Source organism: Delphinus delphis, chromosome 13 (genome assembly GCF_949987515.2).
Source record: "Delphinus delphis chromosome 13, mDelDel1.2, whole genome shotgun sequence".
NCBI lineage: Eukaryota > Metazoa > Chordata > Mammalia > Artiodactyla > Delphinidae > Delphinus > Delphinus delphis.
In genome coordinates, this window is record NC_082695.1 from 50,398,062 (window position 1) to 50,422,912 (window position 24,851).

General features: G+C 36.9%; 1 protein-coding gene across 5 annotated transcripts in view; it reads right to left on the reverse strand.

Moving 5' to 3' along the window:
• Nucleotides 1-24,430, reverse strand: part of RPRD1A (regulation of nuclear pre-mRNA domain containing 1A) — a 72,838-nt gene extending 48,408 nt beyond the window's left edge. For all 5 annotated transcript variants that reach the window (XR_009521750.1, XR_009521749.1, XM_060028907.1 and 2 more), the window contains exon 1: nt 24,217-24,430. Coding sequence is in view for 3 of the 5 variants with exons in the window: in XM_060028907.1 (XP_059884890.1) it covers nt 24,217-24,367 (151 nt within the window). In the remaining 2 variants the exon portion in view is untranslated. The remainder of the gene's footprint in view (nt 1-24,216) is intronic.
• Nucleotides 24,431-24,851: the final 421 nt, after the last annotated feature.

The following is a 24,851-nucleotide window of genomic DNA, read 5'->3' on the forward strand; positions in this document are numbered from 1 at the left end:
TGAATTTCAGAGTCAACAATGGCTGATGAAGAAAGTTCTTATGCAACAAATGCTCAAACTGCAGCATGCCTCAGAACCACTTAGAGGGCTTGTTAATACACAGATAACTGGTTCCTACCAATAGTTTCTGATGTAGGTCTGGGATAGGACCCAAGAATTTGCATTTCCAACAAATTCCCAGGTGATACTGATGCTGCAGAGGCCTACACTTTTTGAGAGGCACTGTTAGAAAAGAATTCTGCATAATAAACACAGAAAGAATAAAAGAACTAGAAATTCATAATTTCGCAACTCCTGATAAAATAAGGAGTCTAACCAACCACCATCAGAAGCTGCTAAAACCACTGGGTGAAAGGTGATGAGGAACTTCATAATGGATTCATAATGATAACAACTGAATCCACTGATCAATCTCATCCCTAAATATAGAACAACTTGACATTAGGTATCTCTTAATGTGATGCAGCAGGAAGTGCATAACACAGGTAATGCAGTATTCTTTGGGAATGACACCATAAGGACGGAATTACCCAAATGCCTAAGGAGGGAAATTCTATAGTCCATGTGACACAGTCTCCTCAACAAGTAAACTACATGAAAAAAATGTAGGGGGAAAGGGGACACAAATTAAAGAGAACTGTTAACCAAATGTTATGAGTGGAACTTTTTGGATTCTACTTTGAACATTAACTATAAAGAGACATTTTTCAAGGAATCTAGGATACTGAACATGGACTAGGTTCAACAAAAATCAAAGTTAACTTCGTTAGGTGTGACAGAGCTCTTACAATTACATTAAAATTTTAATATAAGGCTTAATTTATCTATTATAAATATATCCTGACATATGTGTTTTAAATGGTTTGAAGTCTGGGTTTTGCTTTAAAAAAACAAAAAAACAGGAAAATAAGTAGGTATCAGGGTAGGAAAGATTTAGGTAGATGAAACCAGAAAGGTATAACGTTAGTAACAATGCAGCTGGGTGATGGGTTCATGGAAGTTCAAAATCTTATTGTCTTTACTTACTTTTGTATATAATTTTAAGTCTATGATAAACAGTTAATTTAAAAATTAAATAAAAATTGAGCATAAAAAGTGAAATCTCCTTTCATCTCCACACCCTCACCATGAATGAGTTAATTATTTAGTATGTGTATCCTTTTCATACCATTTAATGTGCCTTTGCAAATACTATATACTTATTCACAGATACACACATACACAGAATTTTTTCTTCAGTAAGATCATGTTACACATAATGCTTTACAGTTTTCTTCACACTTCATATATCCAAAGCATTTTTGTGTTCATAAACAGATCTGTTACAAACTCTCTTTAAGAGCCTCATTCCTTTTAATAACTACTTAGTCACATGAGATATATATATATATATATATATATATATGTTGTTTCAAATCTTTAATATCTTTTATGTTTGTAAACCTGAGCAAGTATTTCTATAGGATAGATTTTGACAGGCAGAGGTGATAGGTTAAAAGGTATGCAGTTTAAATTTGGACAGATATTGTCAAGTTGCCCATCAAAAAGGCCAACTGTTTGAACTCCTCCCACGTGAAAATGCTCATTTCCCAACATCAACATAATACTATTAATATTTAAGATCTTTGCCAATCTCTCAGGAGTAAAGTGATCCTGTTTTTATTTGCAATTCCCTATATATTACTAAAGCTGATTTCTCAGTCATTTATATTCCTTCTTTTGTAAATTGAAGGAATTCAATTCAAGTTCCCCACTCACATCATTTTCCCTATTTTCCTACTGAGCTGTTTGTTTTTTTATCAACTCACAGGAGCATTTTATATGTTATGCATATTAGCTTTTTCCTGTTTTAGGTAGTGCAAATATTTTCTCCAAATCTGTTGCTTAAATTAAAATTTGATATTTTCTGCATTCAGGGATTTTATAACTTTATGTAGCCAAATCTATTTCCTATATGACTCATGGCCTATATTGTATTTAGAAAGTCCTTTCATGATCCAAAACTAGAAATGATTATAAATATGTATTTTTCTTACATGACTCTATAGTTGATTCTTTTCAATGTTATATCTTTAATTCAACTGGATTAATTTCATATGATATTAGTTAGGAATCTAAGAATCATTTATTAATATTCCATCTCTTATCACATGAGTTTCAAGTGTCTAATTTACCAAATGCCCACATAAAATAGGTCTTCTCACAAATCTCTACTCTGTTCCTTTCATATATATATATTTCTCTTCCTCTACCGACATCATACTCTCCTAATTTCAATGTCTTTACAGTCTACGTGGATACCTAAAAGGGCACACTACTTTCATTATTGTTTTCCCTTCAAAACTGTCAAAATTCACAAGACAAAGATTGCCTTGGCTCTTCCTCCACATTCACATTTCCCAATGATCTATAGAATTAGTTTTACATTTCTTACAGACTGCCCTGAATTTACAGATTAGTCTGGGAATATCTGACCTCTCTGCAATCAATTTTTACTTAGCAATTTTACATACTACTGTACTTTAAAACACATACAACAAATGTATGTTTTAAACCGATAAAAAGTAAAATTTAGTGTTTAGCATAGTTACATTAAAATAAGCTTGTTAAAATACTAACACAACAGGCAAGCCCGAAAATATCCTATAATATCAAAGACAAGAAAATACTGGTAGAACACACTAGTCTCAGAGTTCCAAATGATGTGTACCAATTCCAATAGAAAGCCCAATTTGTAGAGGACTTCTGCTTCTGAGAAGATAGAGCAGACATACTTTTCCCTATTCCTCCTGCAAAGCACAACTACAAATCCTAGACATTATAAATAAACCAAACATAGGAAAAGAAAAGGCAGCAGACTGGCTAGGGAACTTGGGAGTTCAACACAAGGTGAGTTCCCAGAGTTTTCACTTTGCCTCATATATCTCAGATTCAAAGTTGAAGAGGCCAGCACCCCAGAAATCCTAACAGGTGCAGATATAAAAAGTTCCAACAAAAGCCTTCTCACTCTCGTCAAAGGAGCAGGAAAAGGGCAGCCTAGCAAGACAGAAAAACTTTTAGAAAATACCCTATCTACTCCAACCAAACACACCGCAGAAAGGAAAAGAAAAGAGAAAAAAGAAAAATCTATGACCCTACTCACATCCACACCAGCAAAGGCTGTAATGTGGAAGCCCAACACCTCTCCAGAGTAGTGTCAGAGAAGGCAAAGGAGGGAGCCTGGACTTCCACCCCACTCAGCAGTAAGGAGGCACTCACTGGGGTGGTGTCACAGAAGGCCTAGTGGAAAGTCAGCACCTCCACCGTGGCCCAGCAACTCTGTGGTATCAGCGGAAGTCTCGTGGGGAGCCAGAACTCCCACTCACACCCAACAGTAACAAAGAACACCTCCTTCCCCTGATGGGGTAGTGTCAGAGAAATCCAGCTTAAACAGGATTAAGTAAGGTCCAGAGTATCATAACATAATATAATACAAAAAAATCTATGGATCAGCAAAATTTCCATCATACCAAGTACCAGGAGGCTCTCAAGCTGAACGAAAAAAGTCAGTCAGTAGATGCCAACACTAAGATGACAGAGATTTGAGAATTATTGACAAAGATTTTAAGGCAGCCATCATAAAAATGCTTCAACTAGCATATGCAAATATGTTGAAAATACAAAATTTGTGGGATGAAGCTGAAGCAGTGCTGAGAGAAACTTGCAGCACTAAATGCACACACTAGAAAAGATGAACAAGTCTAAAATCAATAATCTAAGCTCCCACCTCAAAAACCTAGAATAAGAAGAACAAAATAAACACAAGGAAGCATGAGGAAATAATAAAAGTAAAAAAAAGAAGAAATGAAACTGACACATAAAAATAAAGAAAAAGCTGCTTCCCCCACCCCAGTTTTTTGAGATATAATTGACATACAGCACTATATCAGTTTAAGGTGTACAGCATAACGGTTTGGTTTACATATACTGTGAACTGATTACCACAGTAAGTTAACTATCATCTCGTATAGACGCAAAAACAAAAAGATAAAAAAATTTTTTTCTCCTTGCGATGACACCTCTTAGGCTTTATTTTCTTAACACTGTCATACATATCATACAACAGTATTAATTATAGTCATCCTGTTGTACGTTACATCCCTACTACTTATTTATCTTAGAACTGTTAGTTTGTACCTTTTGACCACCTTCTTCCAATTCCCCCTCCTACACCTCGACCTCTGGCAACCACAAATCTGATTTCTTTTTCTGAGTTTGGGTTTGTGGCTTTTTTTTTTTTTTTTTTTAAGATTCAACATATAAGTGAGATTGTACAGTATATCCTTCTCTGATTTATTTCACATAGCATTACATCCTCAAGGTCCATCCACATTGTTAAAAATGGCAGCATTTCCTCACTTCTTTAAGGCTGAATGATATTCTGCGGTGTGTGGTGTGTGTGTGTGTGTGTGCGCGCATATCTCACAACTTCTTTATCCATTCATCTCTTGATAGACACTCAGGTTGTTTCCATGTCTTGGCTATTATATCAGTTGTATTTCAATATATTAGGAATAAATATGAGAAAAATAAAATTAAAAATAAAATATCCCTTTAAATTGCTCAAAATAATTGAAATACTTAAGTGTAAATAAAACAAAACAAGTACAGGACTTGTATGCTGAAAGCTACATAATACTGATAAAAAAAAGTCAAAGAAGATCAAAATAAATAGAGAAATATACCATGTTCATGGATTAGAAGATGTTACATAATAAAGAGGTCAATTTCCCCTAAACTGATATGCAGGATTAATGCAACTCTTATCAAAATCCCAGCAAAATAATTTTTATTGATATAGACCAGATTATATTCTAAAGTCTATAGACAAAGGCAAAAGAACCAGAGTAGCTAAAACAGTTCTGCAAAGGAATACAGTGGAAGGCATCAATCTACCCAATTTCAAGACTTATCATATAGCTATCAAGATTACCTGTGGCATTGGTGGAGGGAGACACACATGGATCAATGGAATAGGACAGAGAACCCAGAAACAGACTCACACAAATACACTCAAGTCAATTTTGACAAGGGAGCAAAGCAATTCAATAAAGGAAAGACAGCCTGCCTTTTCAACAAACGGTGCTGGAGCATTTGAACCTTGACCTAAATTTCACGCATTATATAAAAATTAACTCAAAATGGATCATGGACTTAAATGCAAAACTATAAGTATTTTAGAACAAAACACAGGGAAAAAAATCTTTGGAATCCAGGGCTAAGCAGAGTTCTTAAACTTGACACTAAAAGCATAACGCATAAAAGAAAAATTCAATAAACTAGGGTTAAATAAGGGTGTGCCGGGATTGAGGTGGATGTGGCTATTAAAAGGCAACATGAGGGTTCCTCGTGGTGATGGAAATGTTCCATGTTTTGACTATATCAATGTCAATATTACAGTAATGATGTTTTTCAATATCTATAGAGATTTTATTTTAAACTAGTTTTCCATGATGCTATCATTGGGGGAAGCTGGAAATGGGTAAACAGGACCCCTCTGTATTATTTCTTACAAATGAATGTGAATCTGTAGTTACAGAAAAATAAACAGTATTTTCAAAAATTTCATTTTAAGTCCTCTAGTTTTGAAGCTAAAAAATCACTACAAAAGCACTCCCAGAAGAGGGTGGTTGAAACAAAATCCAGTGTTCACTCTACATATTTATTTATAAACATTAATATCAATTTCAGTGACTTAACTCCAAAAGAATCTGAAAGCTAAAGCTTTAAAAACGAAAACAATTACTACATTAAACTAGGCAAGATAGAGATGAACTAAAAGAAAATTAATGCAAAGCACCCATGGTCTCTGTTAATCTGAGAACAACTCTCAAACTTTCTGGTTTCAGGACCCCTTCATACTCTTACAAATTCTTGAGAACCCCAAAAAACTTTTGTTTATCCACCAATACTTACCTTATTAAAAATTAAAACAGAGGAATTCTTAAGACATGTGCTAGTTCATTTAAAAACAATTTTTAAAATTATATGTTAACATAAGTAACATTTGTTTAAAAAATATATTTCCACCAAAAAAATTTTAAGTGAGAAGAATCATATTGTTTTACGTTTTTGCAAATCTCCAGTTCAACAGAATACAGCTGGATTCTCATATGTGCTTCCTATTAAACATACCACAATATATTGTTTTAGTAAAAGTAAAGTTAAAAAAAAAGCAGACCACATCCAAATATAAACTTGGTAAGAGAAAAATGTTTTAACAGTCTTTACAGATAATTGTGGATATTCTTTGAAACTACACCAAAATCCAACAAGTTGTAGTTTTTAAGAAGATTCTAAATTGTAATATGGAATCTGAAAACATATCAATGAACGGCTAAAACCCTCTTACATCAAAATACTTTAAGCTACCATGCTCTTTGAATGGATCTTTGACTCCTGTATAATTTTGTAACATCATGCATAAGTCTTTTGAAAAATACTGGTTTGCTGAGTTACACAAACATTCCAACTGCTGAAACATTTTATTAGGCAATATAAAAAAATCACATTTGTAAGTATCACTATTGATTTCACTGGAAAAGTGTTTAAAAGCATTGGGAAGTTGTCAGGCTCATGATGGCACATTTGAGTTTTTCAAAATTCTAATTTTTGCTTGAAAACTTGAATTTTCTAATGGGCAACAAATACTGTCAGTTGTCTTCCTTGATGAACAGGTTCATTGTATTCATTTTTTTGAGAAAACATCTGCCAAATATCCATGTCTGAATAATCACAGTTTCTCTTGTCATTTTTTCAAATAAAATGGTGCTCCATGAAAAAAGCATCTGGTTTAGCTCACAACTCAATCACACAGGCATATTTCCTCCAGAATGTTCAGTATACGGTACTTTATGTAGACTTCCCATTTTGTCACACAGATTATTAAAAAGATATTTAATCACCTCTAATGCAATACTCAATAGTCAAAGACTGACAGCTTTTCCCCTAAGATCAGGAAAAAGAGAAGGATGTTCACTTTTACCACTTTAATTCAACACAGTATTGGAACTTCTAGCCATAGCAATTAGGTAAGAAAAAGAAATAAGACATCCAAATTAGAAAGGAAGAGGTAAAATTATCTCTGTTCACAGATGTTACTTGTATAAAACCCTAATGAGTCCAAAAAAACTGTTAGAGCTAATAAATGAATTCAGCAAAGTTGCAGAATACAAAACGTTCAAAAATGAATTGCATTTCTATAGATTAACAATGAATGATCCAAAAAAGAAATTAAGAATTCTACTTACCATTATATCAAAAAGAATAAAATACTTAGGAATAAGTTTAACCAAAGAGGTGTAAGATTTGTACACTGAAAACTATAATAAGAAATAAAAGAAGATACAAATAAATTGAAATACATCCCATTTTCACGGATTGGAAGACTTAATATTGCTAAGATAACACTGCTCAAAGCAACCTACAAATTAAATGCAATCCTTATCAAACTCCCAATGGCATTTTGGTAGAAATCAAAAAACTCATCTTAAAATTCATATAGATTCCCAAATGATCCCAAATAGTCAAAACAATATTTTAAAAGAAAATTAAAATTGAAAGACTCATACTAACTGATTTCAATACTTACTAGAAAACTATCGTAATCAGAATAGTGTAGTATAGGCATAAGGACAGACATATAGACCAATAAAATGGAAGAGCGAGCATAGCAAAAAACTCTTGCATATATAGTCATCACTAGTCATTATGGAACCGCAAATTAAAACCACAGATACCACTCCATTCCGATTAGAATGTCTTTTTTCAAAACAAAAAAGAAAAAAACAGAAAATAACAGGCACTGATGAAAACGTGCAGAAATTGGAATCCTGGTGCACTGCAAGTAGGAATGTAAAATGGCACAGCTAGTATGGAAAACAGTACAGTTGTTCCTCAAAAAATTAAACACAGAGAGCTTTCCTGGTGGCAAAGTGGTTAAGAATCTTCCCGCCTATGCAGGGGACATGGGTTCGAGCCCTGGTCCAGGAAGATCCCACATGCCGCAGAGCAACTAAGCCCATGCGCCACAACTACTAAGCCTGCCTGTGTTCTAGAGCCTGTGAGCCACAACTACTGAGCCCATGTGTAGCAACTACTGAAGCCCACGCACCTAGAGCCCGTGCTCTGCAACAAGAGAAGCCACTACAATGAGGAGCACGAGCACCACAACGAAGAGTAGCCCCCGTTCGCTGCAACTAGAGAAAGCCTGCGTGCAGCAACGAAAGACCCAATGCAGCCAAAAATAAATAAGTAAAATAAATTTATTTTTAAAAAAATTAGCATCGAATTACCATATGATTTACCAACTTCACTTCTCGGTACATACTCAAAATAAGAAGGGACTCAAACAGATATTTGTACAACCATGTTCATACCAGCATTATTCACAATAGCCAAAAAGTGGAAGCAACCCTAATGTCATCAACAAATAAATAAAATGTGGTATATACATACAAGAGTATTATTCAGCCTTTTAAAAGGAAAGAAGTTCTGACACATGCTACAGCATGGATGAACCTTGAAGATATTATGCTAAGTTAAATAAGCCAGTCACAAAAGAATAAACTGTATGATTTCACTTAAATGAGGCAACTAGAGTAGCTGAATTCAAACTGACAGGAAGTAGACGGGTGGTTGCCAGGTGCTGGGAGAGAAAAGGGAATTATTGTTTAATGGGAATGGAGTTTCAGTTTGGGAAAATGAAAAAAGTTCTGGAGGTGGATGGTGATGACAGCTGCAAAACAATGTGAATGGACTTAACTGCACTGAACTGTACACTTAAAAAATGGTTAAAATAGTAAATTTATATTATGTATATTTTACCACAATAAAGAGAAAGAAAAAAAGGTTAAAACGTTAAATTTTATGTTATGTATATTTTACACAACGAAAAAAGTGCACACGCACACACACGCACAGAGACACATGCACTCAAGGGTCAAGATTTAACCAAATTAGTAATCTGAGCTACGCTGATGAGCACTGTCAGGTAAGTGATATATTTTTTAAGCTGTGAACGTGTGGTGTGAAAAATACAATGATTACTGGTACAGTCTGGTGTCTCTGCCTTGACTACTGATTAGACACTACCAGTTTTCACCCACCTTTGCTTTTACACCACCACAGAACATGCCAACACAGTGAAAAGGGCCAGGGGAGAGGAACATCTCAGTAGTACTATGAAAACATTTTTTACCTTGTCCCATATGCCTCTTAAAAGGGTCTTGGTGATCCACCAAGGGGGATCCAGTTACCACACTTTAAGAACCACTTCTCTAAAGATGGATAAATATGGCAAGAGCAGAACAATATGATAGACTGAAAAAGCTGGAAATTTTTCAAGTCTTTCTCTCAATCAGGTAAATGTTTGTAAATGGAGTTCAATATTTGCCTTAAGATGTCAGAAGTTCCAAATTCAGGCACTACTCTTTAAAAAAAACAGCAAAACATTCTGTAATACTCCTTCTAGCTCTGAAAGTCTCATTCTATATACTTTGCAACATTCATTCAGTAGCTCACTCAACACATACTTACTGTGTATCTACTGTATGCTACGTTGAGGAAACAAAGGAATAGGCTCAGTCCTCCAGTAATAAGAAACTCAACACAGAACCACTAAAATACTATATGTTAAATGCTATAATAATAGCAATAAAAAGTACATGGAGGTGACACCAGAGAAAATGTCAAGAATAAAGAGAACTGACAAATATGAAGATAAGACCATTGAAATGGAGTCTGGGGAGCAGAAAGAAAAAGAATAAAGGCAAGAGAACAGAGTGAAATGTACCTGTGGGACACCACCAAGCTAACAAACACACATTATAGGAGTCTGAGAAAGAGAAGAGGGTGCATAAAGAATATATGGAGAAATAATGGCCCCCAACTCCACAAATTTTAAAAAAGGCATGAATCTACGAATCTAAGAAGCTCAATGAACTCCAGGTAGGAATAACTCAGAGACCCACACTGAGAAACACTATAATCAAACTGTCCAAAGACAAAGACAAAGAATTTTTGAAAGCAGCAATTAGCGACTCACTGTCATGTAAACACAAGGGAGCCTCAATAAAATTAACAATTTCTCATCAAACTGTGGAGGCCAGAAGGCTATGAGATGTCATATTTAAACCCCTGGGGGTGGGGGTGAGGTGGGGAATGTCGACCAAGAATTTTAAATCTGGCAAAACTACCCTTCAATACTGAAGAAGAAATTAAGACATTTCAAGGTAAACAAAACCTGAAGGACTTTATTGGTAGTAGATGTCTCCTACAAGAAATGCTAAAGAGAGTCCTTCAGACTGACATGAAAGGACACTAGATCATAACTAGAAGCCATATAAAGAAATAACGAACATCAGTAAAGTAAATATAAAAGCCAGTATTACTTTATTTTTTGGTTGGTAACTTCTCTTTTTGTTTCCTATGTGAATTAAAATAGAAATGTATAAAATAATAATAAGTCTGATGATGGGCACACAACATATATAAGATGCAGTTTGTGGGACTTCCCTGGTGGTCCAGTGGTTAAGACTCCACGATCCCAATGCAGGAGGCCCAGGTTCAATCTCTGGTCAGGGAACTAAGACCCCGCATGCTGCATACCGCACATGGTGTACTGCGCAGCCAAAAAAAAAAAAAAAAAAAATGTAGTTTGTGACAACAAAAAAGACACATAAAAGTGCAATGTGTTTATATCACTTTTTTTTTTTTTTTTGGCAGCACGCGGGCCTCCCACTGCTGTGGCCTCTCCCGTTGCGGCACACAGGCTCCCGACGCGCAGGCTCAGCAGCCATGGCTCACGGGCCCAGCCGCTCTGCGGCATGTAGGATCTTCCCGGACCGGGGCACGAACCCGTGTCCCCTGCATCGGCAGGTGGATTCTCAACCACTGCGCCACCAGGGAAGCCCCACCTTTTTTTATTTTTATATTTTTATTTATTTATTTTTTTGGCCACACTGTAATGCTTGTGGGATTTTAGTTCCCCAACGAGGGATCGAACCTGTGCCCTTGGCAATGAAAGCCCGGATTCTCAACCACTGGACCGCTGGGTAATTCCCTATATCATCTTTTTTTTAATTGAGAGAAAGTTCACATTACATTAAATTAACCATGTTAAAGTGTATAATCCAGGAGCATTTACCATATAGTTGTGCAACTATCACCTACATCTATTTCCAAAACACGTTTGTCACCCCCAAAGACAACCTCATACCCATTAAACAGTCATTCATTTCCCATTACTCTTCTCCCCCCCCAGTCCCTGGCAACGACTTTCTCCCTTTGTGGAATCATATATTCTATTGGTATTCAACAGATATTTCATATAAAATGAAATCCTACGATATGCGACCTTTTGTGTCTGGCTTCTTTCTCTTCATTTTTCCTTTCTTTTCTGTTTTTTGTTTTTTGGCTGCTGTTGGGCCTTCGTTGCTGCACACAGGCTTCCTCTAGTTACAGCAAGCAGGGGCTACTCTTCGTTGTGGTGCTCAGGCTCCTCATTGCATTGGCTTCTCTTGTTGCAGAGCACAGGCTCTAGGCGTGCAGGCTTCAGTAGTTGTGGCGCGTGGGCTCAGTAGTTACAGCTCATGGGCTCTAGAGCATGGGCTCAGTAGTTGTGGCACACTGGATTAGCTGTCCCGCAGCACATGGGATCTTCCTGGAGCAGGGATCGAACCCATGTCTCCTGCACTGGCAGGAGGATTCTTAACCACTGGACCACCAGGTAAGTCCTCACTTCATATGTTTTTGAGATTCATCCACATTGTACCATGAATCAGTATTTCATTCCTTTCTATGGCTGAATAATATTTCATTGCATGGATATACCACATAAATCTATTCATCCACTAATGGACGTTCAGGTTGTTTCCACCTTTTGAGTACTGTGAATAACACTGCTATGAGCATTCTTGTATAGTATTTGCTTGAATACCTACTTTCAATTCTTCTGAATATATACCTAGGAGTAGGATTACTGCAAGAGTGCTAGTAAAAGATGAGGAGCTGGGCAGTGGGATGGGATAGCAGAGACAAACAGAATACTGCTAAAATAGCAATAAAAAGCTGCAGGTGAGGTATGTATAAAGAGAGTTGTCAAGATAATCTTGAAGTTCTGAAATTAGGCAACTGGTAGACGGTAATCCCTTTCACTCAAATAGGAAATACAGGAAGAGTAACAGGGAAGTGGGACAAGAGTGGGGAAAGATGACAAAGTGTTGCATTGTACATGCTGAGTTTGAGGTGCTCAAGAAATACAGTGACATTGAGACTGCTAAAAAAAAAAAAGAATATTGAATCATCAGCATATTGATGGAAGAAAGCAAAAATTACACCTAAAGTGTCAATTATAAATATATAAAGTGGGACTTCCCTGGCGGCACAGTGGTTAAGAATCCACCTGCCAGGGCTTCCCTGGTGGCGCAGTGGTTGAGAATCGGCCTGCCAATGCAGGGGACACGGGTTCGAGCCCTGGTCTGGGAAGATCCCACATGCCGTGGAGCAACTAGGTCCGTGAGCTACAACTACCGAGCCTGCGCCTCTGGAGCCTGTGCTCCGCAACAAGAGAGGCCGCAACAGTGAGAGGCCCAAGCACTGCGATGAAGAGTGGCCCCCGCTTGCAGCAACTAGAGAAAGCCCTTGCACAGAAACTAAGACCCAACACAGCCAAAAATAAATTAATTAATTAATTAATTTAAAAAAATATTCTTTAAAAAAAAAAAGAATCCACCTGCCAATGCTGGGGACATGGGTTCAATCCCTGATCCGGGAAGATCCCACATGCTGCAGAGCAACCAAGCCCATGTGCCACAACTACTGAGCCTGTACTCTAGAGCCTGTGAGCCACAACTACTGAAGCCCGCATGCCACAACTACTGAAGCCCACGCGCCTAGAGCCCGTGCTCCTCAACAAGAGAAGCCACTGCAATGAGAAGCCTGTGCACTGCAACGAAGAGCAGCCCCCACTCGCTGCAACTAGAGAAAGCCCGTGCACAGCAATGAAAACCCAACGCAGCCAAAAAAATAAATAAAAATAAATTTAAAAAAATTTTAAAAATAAATAAAGTGAAATTATTCTTAATCATTAAGCGTTTTTATGTGCTAGTTATAGCACATCAACTGCATTTTTAAAATTCTAAAACAATAAACTTGATTAAATCCACATTAAGTATTAGTTGATTTACTAATTAAATTGTTGTAAATCTGGATTATGTATACATTACTCAGGGTTTTCCAGAGAAACAGAACTAATAAGGTGTGTGTGCATACACAGAAAGAAATTATAAGGAACTGGTTCATGTGATTATAGAGGCTGTCAAGTCCCAAGGTCTGCAGTCAGCAAACTGGAGACCCAGGAGAGCTGATGGCATAGCACTTGTCAGAAAGCAGACTCAAGATCTGGGAAGAGCCCATGTTTCACTTTAAGTCCAAAGGAAGGAAAGAAGGCAGTCAGGCCGGACAAGTTTCCCTCTTACTCACAGAAGCATCAGCCTTTTTGTTCTATTCCAGCCCTTAACTGACTGAAAGAGGCCCATCAACATTAAGGACAACCTGCTTTACTCACTCTACAGATTAAAATGTTTTATCTCAGCCAGAAACATCTTCACAGACATACCCAAAATACTGTTTGACCAAATATCTAAAGCCACCTGTGGCCCAGTCAATTTGACACATAAAATTAACCATCACAAGTGCTCTTCAAGATAACTCATGATTTTCTACTAAGAAAACTGAATTTTTTGATAGTTCAGGAAAAACATGGTCCTTAACTACCCAAACCTCCTTGTTTAAAAGAATAATCTATAAAATAGAATACCATACACATTATGATTTATTCCAATACTAAAGAGATGAAAACAGCATGTTGAATTAAATAGACAAAGGTTTTTTTTAATTGTTGTGTAGTTGATTTGCAATGTTGTGTTAATTTTTGCTATACAGCAAGGTGATTCAGTTATACATATATATACATTCTTTTTTATATTCTTTGCCATTATGGTTTATCACATATAGTTCCCTGTGCCATACAGTAGGACCTTGTTGTTTATCCATTCCATATATAATAGTTTGCATCTACTAACCCTCAACTCCCAGTCCATCCCTCCCCCGCCCCCCTTAGCAACCACAAGTCTATTCTCTAGGTCTGTGAGTCTGTTTCATAGATTGGTTCATTTGTGTTATGTTTTAGATTCCACATACAAGTGATATCATATGGCATTTTTCATTCTCTCTCTGACTTACTTCACTTAGTATGACAATCTCTAAGTCCATCCATGTTGCTGCAAATGGCATTATTTCATTCTTTTTTATGGCTGAGTAGTATTCCATTGCATATACGTACATCTTGTTCATCCATTCATAAATAGATAAGGTTTTTAAACCATGCTCTTGAAGAAGAATATTCCTTGAACTGGACCAAAATGTCATCACAAAAATCAACCAATGCAAACCATTTTCCCAATTTACAAAGAAAAAAACAAAAAACAAAACCTTAATGAATGTAAATGTTTTCAGTTTTAAGTGCTTTCGCATAACGTGACAATCCTCTGACACTTTCTTCTATTAGCCTGTACTAGAATTAAATGAGATACATTTAGTGCAAAGTTATACAGTTACTGTAAACTTAAATGTGCATTTTGTGATGGTCTTCACAGGGCTTTACAAGGCATCATGAACGAATACCTGAACAAGTTTGAGAACCACTTACTTAAACAATTACAACAAATACATTTAGAATAAGACTGCACAGTTCTCAGCCTAAGAAGATTAGCCATCATAAAGATGTAAATTCTCGGGAATTTCCTGGCAGTCCAGTGGTTAAGACTCTGAGCTTCCACTGCAGGGGGCACGGGTTCAATCCCTGGTCAGGGAACTAAGATCCCACATGCCATGAAGAAAGAAAAAAAAAAAAAAAAAAAAAGATGTGAATTCTCTTTGAGCTAATAAAATACCAAAATAATTTTTTTCTTGCAAATGACAAGTTGATTCTAGCGTTTATATGGAAAAACAAAACAAGAAGACACAAGAAAACTCTGGGGAAAAAAAAAAAGAAGAGCAATTTGCAGGCTGGCGGGGGGTTGGAGTGGGATGTCCTACTAGATGTGAAAACATAATAAAGAGTGTGACAGTGATACATGAGTAGTCCGATGAATGGAGCAGAATGACAGTCTACAAATATGCCAAATATATATATGAAAACTGAGTGTATGTTAAAGGAGGCATTTCAAATGGGTGGAGGTAAAAAGAACTTAAAAAAAAATGGTGTGATAAACCAATGCCTACCACTTCTATCAGCTGAAACCGTTAAGAAAATAAGAATATTTAGTAACATAAATTAATACTTATAAACTATAAGATAAACTGACACATCCTAAATGTTCATCAATAGAGTAACAGTTATATAAATTTTGGTGCATCCATAAAATGGAATACAGTGCAGTCATTTTTTTAATTGAGGCAACATCATATACATAAATACATCATAATCTGAAAGATATATTAAAAAGAAAAGCAAAAGCACAGAGAAATCTATATAATATCCAACCATTTGTCTAAACATGAAAGAGAGAAAGAAACTGTAACATATGTAGATGACTATATATGCACAGAAAATTCTGGAAGAATAAACTTAACATTGATTCTGGGTAAGGAAAATGGGTGGCAGGGGGAGAAGAGTGGAAAGGAGGCTTTGGGACTTTTAAATTTCGTATTACATGCATGTTACTACCTACTAAAATATACTGTATTTTAAAAAATACACCTGGAAAGTATATAGAATGGTAATTTTTTTCTTAGTTTCTCAGTTATTATAGATATAAAAGGGACTAAGGAAAAGCTATAAAAAGAAGAACAAGAGGGCTTCCCTGGTGGCGCAGTGGTTGAGAGTCTGCCTGCCGATGCAGGGGACACGGGTTCGTGCCCCAGTGAGCCATGGCCGCTGAGCCTGCGCGTCCAGAGCCTGTGCTCCGCAACGGGAAAGGCCACAACAGGGAGAGGCCTGCGTACCGCAAAAAAAAAAAAAAAAAAAAGAAGAAGAACAAGACTAACAGTTACCTGATAAAAGCCAAGAGAACCAAAAATGACCAAATAACCTAGATGACTGCAAGGTGACTACATAAATAATTCATTATTATAATCCTCTTCATACATTTTTACAAACAAAAGGATTTTAAAAATCTTAAATCACTTAAAGTTCTTTGCAGACATAAAACATTAAAAGTCTACCTAAAATATTTACTTTATTATCCTGTCTAGTTCCAAAAAGGAGTTGTGAACTGAAATGTTACATTTAAAATGTCAAATAACCTTTGTTTGACATAAAACGACATTCAAACGATTAAAGCAACAGTAAAAACTATGTCTACATACTTTGTACAGCTCCTAGTAAATTCAAATCTCAAATCAATTGCCTAAACTAAGCTAGTTTCCCAATTATATTGATATTTCTCTTTGTATCACTATGAAGTTACTAATTTAGCAGAGTCTGTTGCCCTGACTGATATGTAAGCTATGTCTCCCTTATCCACTGAATCATCCTTGGTCTAGCAACAGAGCAGGAGCTCAATAGGTATTTGATGAGTAAAGGAAACCAACAGGAGAAACTTTTACATATCAAATGAAAATTTCATTTTATTCAAAAATACACTTGTAAAATTATGAACTATAATTATGTTTGTTTAATGCAGGCGCACACCTTTATTTTTATTAGAAATTTAAGGATAATTTCCTTAAATTTTGGAGCCGTAAAAACAACATCAAATCATCGATTTTTAAAAAAGCTGTATGTTATAGGAAAGAGAACCTAAAGAAAATTATATTATAACCCAAAGGGAAATTTCATAAATTTGGTTTAAGTTCACACTGAGTAGGAATTAACATTTTGGAGGGAATATGTCTGCTTAAGGCAAAGCAATGGGTGCTGCCTCTTGATCTAACTACCAATAATAGGAAATGGCCTAGCTCTTAGTATCTGGTTTGTGAATTGTTGGCGGGTCCTCAAAACCCTTTCATGGAGTCCATGAACTCAAAACTATTTTCACAATAATACTAAGACATTATTTGTCTTTTTCGCTCTCATCCTCTCACCTGTGTACAGTGTTATATTCCTGCGGTTATGTGATATACATCACAAGAAGACTGAATGGAAAAGCTGACATGAGAATTCAGCTGTCTTTAATTAAGACAGACAAAGATTTGCAAAAATGTAAAACAATCACTCCTTTCTCTAATATTTTTAAGTTATTTTTCATTAAAAATGTCATTTTATGTTAACATAAAATCAATTTAGTACCACAGTTTTAAAATAATAATTATTAAATAAATATTTTTCAAGGTTTCACTTTCTAATATAACTCCCAGTAAATATAAACCACATAAATGAAAGATCAGGGGCTTTTAATAATTTTTACAAAAATAAAGGGATCCTTTAATCATACAGTCGATAATCCCTGGTCTAGACCCTGAGAATATCTATGTAACAACCAATGTGATTTTTTCAAACAATAAATTTAAAATAAAAGAGGGAATCCATAGATGTAAAGGAACTTAAATATAATAATCAAATGCAATGAAGAAACTTTACTTGCATCCTGATTCAAATAACTGGCTAAAATTTAAAAAATGTGAGACAATCAAGGAAACAAATACTAGCTGGATATTTGATGATATTTTAAGAAATTAACTTTTTTAAAGTTGTTAACAAAGAATATAACTGTTACAGCTGGATGATGACTACACTGAGGTGCATAAAAGTCATACAGATTTGAGAAAAACAAATTCTTAGTGTAATTAACAAAATATAAACACTGTCTAACTTACTTGTTTAATGCTAACTACAAAAAAGTATAGTATTTCCAAAATAACAGTATTAGACAATATAAAAGCCATTGAATTGTCAATTCAAAAACAGAATCTCTTCGTTTTAAGGATTTATATGGCTACATGTTTTTAAAGAGGATGAAAAATGTTCTTTAACCTTTTGTATTTTTCTAAAACCAAATAGAGTATCTAAGAATATACTTATTTTAGCACCACTTACAAACCTAAAGCCATATTCATGAATATAAATGTTAATTCGACATATTTAAGAACCTTTATCAAAGGCAATATGTTGAGATTATGCAGGCTAAAACTTGGAAAACAACCACCTATAGGAACCCACTATCTACTTCATAACCAACACATAATCCCCCAGTCTATAATACAATATAAAGTGATAATTAGTTCCCTGAAAGATGTCTAATACAGTTTATTGATAACAAAGTACTGATTTTAACAAGTGATTACAAATATTAGGAAAATCTAAACTTTAGGCATTTTAATATTTTAATTGTTGCCAGTGGGGGAAAAACAGTAAAGAGCACTCAAGGGCTGAACATTCCCAGGTTTGGCTCTTTGCATTCCAAGCTATTTCTTGCCTCAGCATCTTCACATATCCCAGTAGCTGAATACCTCCTCCCCATTTATGGCATAGCTGGTTCAGAGAGGTCTTTAATTGAAGGTCACCTTACAGAGATCATTTCCCTCACCATCTAACTACTTAAGGTTCTCCTCCCTTAAATGCACTTAATACAAAACTTATATTTACAATTTTCTTGTTCGTTGTTTGCCCTCCCCATGAGACTACAAATTCTACGAGGGCAGGGACCAACGTTCTTTCTTTTTATTTATTTTTTTAATTGAAATATATTTGACATATAAATATATCCCTGCCGGTCCAGTGGTTAGGACCTGGCACTTTCACTGCTGTGGCCCGGGTTCAATCCCTGGTCAGGGAACTAAGATCCCGCAAGCCACGCGGCATGGCCAAAACAAAACCAAAAAAACACGTTGTTTTATGACTGGAATATATCCAATGCTAGACATATATAAGATAATAAATACAGGGTGAATTAACATACTCTAAAGGGCTGAGACAATTATGATTTTGTTAAGACTCAAATATGAATAACATACAAGAGGCAAGTGTAAACGACTCAATCAACTAGACTACTGAAAGCAGCAACTCTAATCAACTACAAAGAACTTCCTCCTATCTATTCTCTTTCTACAACTCTTGCAGAGACTTGTTGTTCTTGTACTTGCATGTAGGAAAGAGCCTAGTGTTTGCATGTAGGAAAGAGCCTGTCAGTGTTGTTTCGTAAATTCTGGTACATTCATGGATGATATTTCTACAGCAATTAATGCAACATATAATTTAATTAGTGGGCTAATTTATAATTTAGCCCACTACTGAGAAGTTCAGAGTTTAAAACAATCACCTTCAAAAGACAGTATTAAGAAAGTGAAAAGACAACCCAATGAATGGGAGAAAATATTTGCAAGTCATGGATCTGATAACAGACTTGTATGTAAAATACATAAAGATATATGTATATGTATAGCTGATTCACTTTGTTATAAAGCAGAAACTAACACCATTGTAAAGCAATTATACTTCAATAAAGATGTAAAAATAAATTTTAAAAAACAAATTTAAAAAATAAAATAAAGAACACTTAATAATAAAAGACAACTAATAAGAACCTGCTGTATAAAAAAAATGAAATTCTAAAATTAAAAAAAAAAGACAATGCAATTTTAAAATGGGCAAGGATCTGAATAGACAGTTCTCCAAAGATGACATACAAATGGCCAATAAGCAAATGAAAATATGCTCAACAGCATTAGTCATCAGGGAAACACAAATCAAAACCACAAGACACTTTACACCCAACAGGGTATCTATAATCAAAAAGACAGATAATAATAAGTGTTGTTAAAGATGTGGAGAAATTGGACCCTCATACACTGCAGGCAGGAATGTATAATGATGCAGTCACTGTGGAAAACAGTCTGGCAACTCCCCAAAACATTAAATGTAGAGTTCATATATGACCTAGCAATTCTATTCCTAGGTATATATCCAAGAAAAATTAAAACACATCCACACAAAAACTTGTACACAAATATTCATAGCAGTATTGTTCATAATAGCCAAAAAGTGGAATCAACCCAAATGTCTATCAACTGATGAATGGATAAATGCATACAATGGATTATTATTTGGCCATAAAAAGGGATGAAGTACTAAATACATGCTACAACAAGAATGAGCCTAGAGGATATTATCCTAAGCAAAGGAAGCCTAGTCACAAAAGACTATATATCATATGATTCCATTTAAGGTAAATCTATAGAAACAAAGTAAATTAGTGGTTGCCTAGAGGTGGGGAAGCGGGAATGACAGCTAAAAGGCATGGGTTATGAAAATGTTCTAAAATTTATTGTGGTGATGGTTTTACAATATATGATATACTAAAAACCAAATGGGTAAATTGTATGGTATCTTAATTATAACTCAATAGAGCTGTTACAAAACAACAAAATGGTCACTTATGTTTTTGGTTACACTCTATTGCATTTATCAGGGAAATTATAGCTACTTTGGTCTTCATAAGGGCCACGGGGTATATTCCTCCAAAAATAAATTATCTTTCTTTAAAGGAGACAAAAATGAGAAAAGTGGACAAAGGGGAAATCTTTACAACTGCATGATTACCATATCTGACGTATCATTTTACCTACTCATTCTCATATTTTGAGCAGTAATTTTTCCTACCGATGTCACATTTTTGTCTTCTTTAAACACTTCAAGAAACTAAAGAATGCCTAGCTTAATACAAAATGTTCAACTAATTTTCCTTAATTTCTTGACATTTCAAATTTGATCAATTCCTTTCAAAAATACTTACTTTGCAGAGATAATGTGAGGAGTCAAGATATCACAGTAAGATGTCTAAAACAATGCCTTGTACTCAGTAAATTACTGTCACTATCATTATGCTAAAGGAAAGAGAGGATCCTAAAGTTGATGAGCAAAACTGCAGAGAATGGGGAGGACATAATGGCTACACCCTACAAAGGCACAATCGTGTGTCAAGGAAAGGAAACCCTTGGCAGAAAAGCCCAGAGCACACTGAGAACTGCAGCTGCAGCTGCAGCAGCAGCAGCATGATCATCACCTCCACTATTACTACCATTTCTATCATCACCATCATCACCCAACACTATTCTCCTCCTAAAGCATCTATTTATATGCCTTTAACTCTATTTATGAAACATTTTAACATATGAAAACATCCCCAAACTCAGCTAATAGAACATCTTATCATTTTCCATTTGTTTCAAAAAATGTTTCATATATATGTACTATAAGCTAACACAGATCCATTTTCATTCCCTCTCTTCCTTATGGTAGCCACTATCTTGGACTATGGTGTTAATCATTTCTATGCATGTTCTAGCTACAGATACCTGTAAACAATATAGAGTATTGTTCTGCATGTTTTCAAACTTTCACTATATAGCATATTGGTCTGCACCTTGCTTTCTTAGCCCAATATTCATGTCATGTTGTTTCATGCAGCTCTAGTTCATTCACAAAAACTGTTGGACAGTATTATATTATACTGTATGAAAGACAAAATATATTTGTCCATACTCTAACTAATGAGATGTTTAAAGTGTTTATCTAATTTTGTTATTAAGAGGCTACAATAAACATAATTTCTTGAGTTTCCAGGATATATTCATGGAACTGGTAGGCCAAAGGACATATACCTTCAACTTCTTTAGAGTTGGAAACAAATGGAAACACATCTTTGTTTCCAACTTCTTTAGAGTTGGAAACAAATGGAAACACATCTCCTTTTTTACACTACAGTCAGCAGTGTGAGAGAGTTCTTGTTTCCTGTCATCCTCACCAATCCTAGGTACTGTCACACCTGTTTTTCTTTTTTTTTTTTTTTGGCTGTACCCCACGGGAGCTTACTTCTCCAACCAGAAATCGAACTGGGGTCCCAGGCAGTGAAAACGCCGGGTCCTAACCACTGGACTGGCAGGGCATTTCCTATCATAATTTTAATTTTGCAAACCAAAGGGTCTAAAGTGGTACTTCATTGATTTATTTTTTCTTGATTAGTAAGATTGAGTGTCATTTATAGGCCTTTCAGGTTTCCGCTTACGTAAAATGCCTTTTAACAGTATGGCCATTTTTCTACTGATTTGTGGTAGTTCTTAAGAACAATTTGGGTACCAATCCTTATGCTCTTTCTTCCCTCCCCACCCCACTCCCAAATATAAACCTGTTGTTGATTTTCATATCTAGTAAGGTAGAAAAGCAAAGACAATTCCTGCCTTCTCAAAGTTCACAGCTATTTGCCAGACATTTATATCTGTGTTTCTCAAACCTTTTCGGCCACTCACAGGTGAATTCCTCCATGACAGCCAATACACATACATTTACATATGAAGTGAAAAACAGGGCTCTACATCAACTTATTCTAAGGCAGGGGTCCCCAACTGCGGGGCCACAGACCGGTACTGGTCCATGGCATGTTAGGAACTGGGCTGCACAGCAGAAGGTGAGCAGTGGGCAAGTGAGCGAAGCTTCATCTGTATTTACAGCTGCTCCCCGTCACTCGCATTACCACCTGAGCTCCACCTCGTGTCAGATCAGCAGCAGCATTAAATTCTCATAGGAGCACGAACCCTACTGTGAACTGCGCATGCCAGGGATCTAGGTTGCATGCTCCTTATGAGAATCTAATGCCTGGTGATCTGAGGTGGAGCTGAGGCGGTGATGCTAGCGCTGGGGAGCGGCTGCAAATGCAGATTATCATTAGCAGAGAGGTTTGACTGCACAGAGACCATAATAAATCAACTGCTTGCAGACTCATATCAAAACCCTATCAGTGAGTGGCAAGTGACAATTAAGCTGCATCTTACGGAGTAGACTGGACATAAGCAACACACTTAGGGTATCACTGTCTCCCATCACCCCCACATGGGACCATCTAGTTGCAGGAAAACAAGCTCAGGGCTCCCACTGATTCTGCATTATAGTGAGTTGTACAATTATTTCATTATGTATTACAACGTAATAATAATAGAAATAAAGTGCACAATAAATGTAATGCTCTTGAATCATCCCCAAACCATCCTGCTCCCCCCCAGGTCCGTGGAAAAATTGTCTTCCATGAAACCAGTCTCTGGTGTCAAAAAGGTTGGAGACCACTGTTCTAAGGGATTAACCACAAGCAAATACACAAGAAAACATACAGAATGTCTCCACTCTATATAGCCAATGCCACATTTTGGCTCTGATATTAATCATCATGTGGCTTTCATATGGATCAGTACACAAGCATCTACTTGATTAACAATGGCTTGTTAAAACAATTAATAATAACCATCGTATCAGGTACATTAGGATGTCTGAAACAACAATTAAGAGTGCCCATTCTCTTTACCGAATGAAATAAGAATTAAGGTACAAATTCAGACTAAGCAAATGAAATATTTTAATTTTCAGTCGTACCATCATACAATCAGTTCTTACGGATAAATCTGCTCTGCAGTAGTGAAATGATTCTTCTAGATATTTTAGTGACAGCAGACTACAGCTGAAAAAAAGTTAACTTCATTTACAGGAGCACTATAGAATGCTTTGCAAAATAAAGACGCTGCCCCAGAGGCATGTAATCATAGAGCAAGAAAGGACCTTAGATCAACTTAATCTAATTCCCTCATTTTCAGGTGAGGCACTTGCAATCCAGAAATTAAGAAATCTCCCTAATCCATCTCCTCTGAAATCTACAAATTCAGAGTTCTTTCCATTGCATCACGCATCTTATTTTACACTCCCCAGCTCTAAAACTATGTTTCCCCTTAATTTCACAAGTTTGAGTTGATGTGTTATAGAAATAATGGAAGTATCTCCCCATACCAATCTTTCCCCTCCTCTATCCTCCATTATAATGTACCCAATGAAAAAACCTGACTGCCTAAATTTCTGACTGTAATTAGGTGCGGAGTGCTGAGCCCCTGGCTACTGTTTCCACGTTAAACCAATAGAAATGTTAATCCTTTATACAATACCTTCTTCAACAACACCTACTAAACGTAGACTTTGCAGGAAACGCAGTACACGCCGCTCCTCCTGGCCCGCAGACCACCGACGCCAGGAAGCCCGGGGCCCTGGGGAGGCGGCGTGCGGGGCAGTCGGGAGTTGGGGTCGCTAGGGGAATGGGGCTCCTAAGGAGGGGGGTGGTCCCGGGGATGCCAGGGAACTGGCCGGGTGGCGGGGAGCGGCAGGGAGCGGCGGGGAGAGGCCGAGAGGCGCGGCCGACTCACCTTTCCGCAGCTCCCGCTCCCACACTGTGACGATGGGCCGCGAGTGCTTGCGGTGGTGGATTAGCCACAGGGACAGGGTCTGCACGCTCTGCTGCGAGTTGCTCAACTCCGACAGCTTCTTCTCCAGCGCCGCCTCAGAGAAAGCGGACATCACTCCGATACCGTGCTCACGCCGTCCCACGCGGTGAGGCTGAGGGGGAGGAGAGTTTCGCCGCCCCCGCCGCGGCCTCGCCCCCTCACCCCACCCTTCCCCACGCCCTCACCACCGCTGCCGCCACTTCCAAGATCGGCCGCAAACCAGCAAGATGGCGACCAGCCGGCAGTGACGTCACGGCCTACCCACGCCCCGCCCACCGAACAGGCTCTGCCGAGGCCGAGCGGAAGGGGCGGGGAAGAGACGCGCCCTGGAGAGGCGGTCGGGGGGCGTGCCGCCTGGGTCTGGGCCGGAGGCGGGGCGGTGTTTGCCAGGCTTAGAACCCTCCTCCTGGGAGAAACTGTATTTACCAAGGGTTAATTAAAAATCTCTTAAACACCAGCGTGTTTGCACAAGGCGCCAAATGCTAGTTGTGTGGTCCAGCTCAGTAACAGTGAAGAGTTGGGACTTTCATCATGTAAATGGCTAAATCAATTGTGAT